The 4,196-nt window shown below is 41.9% G+C and overlaps 2 protein-coding genes across 2 annotated transcripts; both read right to left on the bottom strand.

Moving 5' to 3' along the window:
- Window positions 1-1,403: 1,403 nt before the first annotated feature.
- On the bottom strand, window positions 1,404-2,462 carry TM35_000641300 (uncharacterized protein; the record flags this gene model as incomplete). The annotated part of the gene is made up of 1 exon (XM_029031071.1): window positions 1,404-2,462. One exon carries the CDS (start codon window positions 2,460-2,462, stop codon window positions 1,404-1,406), a length of 1,059 nt encoding a protein of 352 aa, XP_028877664.1.
- A 529-nt stretch (window positions 2,463-2,991) lies between these two features.
- Window positions 2,992-4,196, bottom strand: TM35_000641310 (uncharacterized protein; the record flags this gene model as incomplete). Its single annotated transcript, XM_029031072.1, has 1 exon — window positions 2,992-4,196. A coding segment is annotated over one exon (1,205 nt), but the record flags the coding sequence as incomplete, so codon positions are not given.

Consider the following 4,196-nt stretch of genomic DNA (forward strand, 5'->3'; position numbering starts at 1 on the left):
ACCACTATGGAAACTCACATCGTGAAAGTAAAACCTACCAGTTAAAGAATGCAATACAGCGCAATAACCTTAGTAAGAGTAAAAACAAAAAAAAAAGCCCACACTCACAAATATCATAAAAAAGACTGAACCACCCAGTAAAATCATAAGCAAAGAAATAGATATTAACCATTAGCCCAATTTAACCAATAAACACAGAAATAATCACCAACTATTGGTATACGTCTATATATGTGTGTATACAAACGCAATTATAAATATAAATTCATCTGTTATTATTATTTCTTTTCACTACAAAAAACAGTTCATCATCATTACAGTGCAAGCCCAGGTGCACACAGAGAGTCTCCAATAATACACACACACACACACAATGGAGTAGCAATAATAATTATTATAGGATAAACATAGAGAGCAAAAACAAACCAAACAAAACACACATTAACATTAAGAAACAAAAAAAAAGAGAAAAGCCCAACAGGTGGAAGATTAGTTAGACTGTAGGGATGCATGCAAAGAGAAGAAAAAGAAAACAAAGGATGACCTGAGTCACACCACCACCACCACCATNAGTATTAGTATCACGAGGAGTTTCACGAGTAATATTAGCATCATCTTCAGGAGGAGGAAGACAATCATCACCACCAGAGTTAGAAGATGCAGAAGAAGAACTCCCGGAGTTTTCAGCTTCAGCAGCCGCCACGCAAACAGAGGCAACACTCATAATTAGAGCCACAAAATACAATACACGTCGCACCTGCATCATGGCAAAGAAATATTCTTTTAGTTCTTTGTGGATAGTTAACCTTGACGAAGGAAAAAAAGAATCGTATAGAGGAAAAAACAACGATATAGGCAAACACAAACAGAGGAAGAAAAAAGAAAAGAAAAACAAACGGAAATCATAAGAAACTCAAACAAATCAACATAAATAATAAAGAAAACTTTTATAGTGGCAACTTGGATAATTAAAAAGCAAAACAAAAAAAAGTGAATTAAAAGCAAGACCAACGTATCCAGTAAACACACAAACCACGACGAACACCAACTATGGATATAAGTCTATATGTGTATGTATACGCAATTATAAATATAAATTCATCTGATATTATTATTTCTTTTTCCCCTCACTGTAAAAAGCAGTTCATCATCATTAGCATAGTACAAGCCCAGGTGCACACACACAGAGAGTCTCCAAGAACACACACACACACAATGGAGTAGCAATAATAATAATTATAGGATAAACACACAGAGAGCAAAAACACAACAACACACATTAACATTAAGAAGCAAAAAAAGAAGAAGATCCCAACAGGTGGAAGATTAGTTAGACTATAGGGATGTATGCAAAGAAAAGAAAACAAAGGATGACCTGAGTCACACCACTACCACCACTACAATCAGCACACAAGAATACAGGCCAGTGTAACCACAATCAGTAGTGGTACACGCACCCACACAGAACTGCTGATACTGCTGCTGCTGTCTGCATCACCCTTCTTGTTGTTTGTGAGTTCAGGAGGAAGTGTTGTTGTTGTGGTGGTGGTGGTGGTTGATTCCTCTTCAGCTGGGTTACTTATTGTCTCATTTCCTGCAGATGTACTGCCTTTTTCAGATAAAGCAATATCAGAACCACCGGTACTCTCTGTCTCTGAATGGATAGAAGAAGAAGAAGGTTGTGCTCCCGCAGTTCCCTGGTTATCTGTTGCACTGCTGTTGTTGCCGCCACCTGTACCTTCAGCTTCAGGTACAGGAGCAGCAACATCGACTTCACCTTTATCACCATTCATACCTTGACGTTCTTCCTTTGGAGAACTGGTTGAGGCATCATCAACAATAGCAGGAGTATCGGGTCTGTCCTCACGAGGATGTGCCTCCACAGAACCAAGAGGAGCGTTAGGTTCAGGTTCTTTCACTACAGATGGATCGGGTTTTTCTGGCGGTTTAGGCAGAGGACAAGATGCAGAAGAATTAGGAGTGCAAGGGACACCACGTTCAGGTTCATGAAGAGGATGTGGAGGAGAATGAGGTGATTGTTGGTGTTGGCCACCTTGCGGAATAATAGCAGCATGAACAGCTTCTTCAGTGAGAGAACGAGAAGCATCGTGACCACCAGAGGCACAATTTCTACCATGAGTATCGGAAGAGCAAGAAGCACCACTAGCAGGATCACTAGTCTCAAGATCAACCTCCTCATCGTCATCGTTTTCATCAGCTCCTTCCTCATCGTCATCAACATCTAACCCCACTTCGTTTCTCAAATTACACTCTTTATCGTCAGAAGGGATAAGAAAAGCGGGAATAGCACGACGAACAAGAGAAGGAACACCAATAGTAGAAGGTTTAATAAGGGCATCAGAAGCTTTAGGACTATCAGCCCATACTAACCCACAAGCACAACAGAGTGTAAGAGTTAGTAAACAGAGCAGGTAGCACCTCACCATTACAGCCTTTGTCATTGTACTTGACTTCAATACACTAATACAGGAAAAATAAGAAAGAAAGAGACACACATAGTGAGTGGATGCAGGACACAAATACTCACAGTGGAATAGAGAGAGAGAAGCAGCAAAAGCATAGTAAACAAAAAGGAATAGTCCGCTTGTATGATAATAATATGTACCCTTAATAGAAAAAGAAAAAACACAGAATACCCAAATAAGAGAGAGAGCCAAACACACACAATACCCCATGGCTCTAGTTTATGTATTAAATTACTGCACACACACATCTGTGTGTTCTAGCAAGAGATGTATACCGTCAGTGAGCAGAACAGCCCAGTTTTCTGCAAACACTCAACAGGAAAAGCAAGTAATGGAATTAGTAGAAAAAGAACACACACACGTAAAAGTAAAAGAAAAGAAACTCGAATTAAAAGAGAAAGCTGGTAAACAGATTATTAATTTATTCACCCATGGTGGATGTACGCAATTATGTTGATGTTAGTTTAACCATTATTATTATTTGTCCTCAAGTGAGTCCCACCGTTCAGTACATGGTAACGGAGACCAACACAGCCACAATCAGCAGCGGTGCTGCAGTGCGCATCCACACAGGATTGACACCGCTGTCAGCATTAGCCTTGTTCTGTACTGTGGAAGCAATGCTGCTGATCCCTGCGTTGGGTACAAGAGATGGAATGGTACTGTTTGTAGTTGGCGCTTCTGTAGGAGTGCTGCTGATCTCTGCGTTAGGTGCAGGAACAGGAGATGGAGTGGTGGTTGGTGCTTCTGTGGTAGTATTAGTGGTGGTGGCCGTTGAATCAGCATTGGCATTCTCATGTGATCCTTCTGTGCCAGTCGTACCTGGAGCTGCAGCAGACAGCTGTGTGGGATTAGGGGTGGTAAGTGTACTCGTCTCTGTTGGAGAATGATTCTGTGAAGGATTACCATCATTGGTATTACTGTTCTCTGTGGTGTTTTCAGACTGAGTTTGCGGTTGGTCGTGATTGGAATTAACCTCTCCGGCTGTGCTTATGGCTGTAGGCTTTGATAATGTTGTTCTTGCTTCTGACGCTGCTTCTGGTGAGCTGCTTGAGTCCGCAGAACCTGTTAGTGAGCGTTTTGTAGCTTCAGGATGAGGTAGATCTTCTTGCACTTCAGTAGACACTGATGAAGTGCCTAATTCTCTCTCCCGGTGAAGCTGAGTGCCATTCTGAGATACCGAGTTCGTGTCTCCACGTGGTTGTTGCCGATGATCTCGTACTTCTTCTTCTTCTTGTTCAGGTATACCTCCGTCTTGTTGAAGCTCAGTTTTCTTCGGCATTACAGACTTCATGTGTTCCCCTGGTTGCTGACGATGTTGTACTTCTTGTTGTTGTCTAAGTGAAACTCTATCTTCTCCTTCGGTCACATCTACGTGGAGATTCTTACTTTTCATCTCCTCTAATTGTTGTTTTTGACCTTCAGGGAAAACTGTAACCTTAGCATTCTCCAGCTTATCTTTCTCCCTTTGCTTCTCCAGCTCTTTCTGGTTCTCCAGATTCTTCTTCGTTTTCCACTTATCCTCGTCTAGAGCACCTTCACGACTACCCATCCAGGCCATCACCGCCTTTAGTTGTCCAGCATTAACAGTAGTCCTTGTTGTTGTTGTTGCTGTTCTTGCGGTACGCTGGCGGCAGATGTCTGCGTACTTCCCACATGCAGACACACGGCTGCCCGCACCGCATGTAAGCCACTCGCTCTCAGCAGCGG

Source organism: Trypanosoma theileri, assembly GCF_002087225.1.
Source record: "Trypanosoma theileri isolate Edinburgh chromosome Unknown TM35_Tth_64_V1, whole genome shotgun sequence".
NCBI classification, from domain to species: Eukaryota; Euglenozoa; class Kinetoplastea; order Trypanosomatida; family Trypanosomatidae; genus Trypanosoma; species Trypanosoma theileri.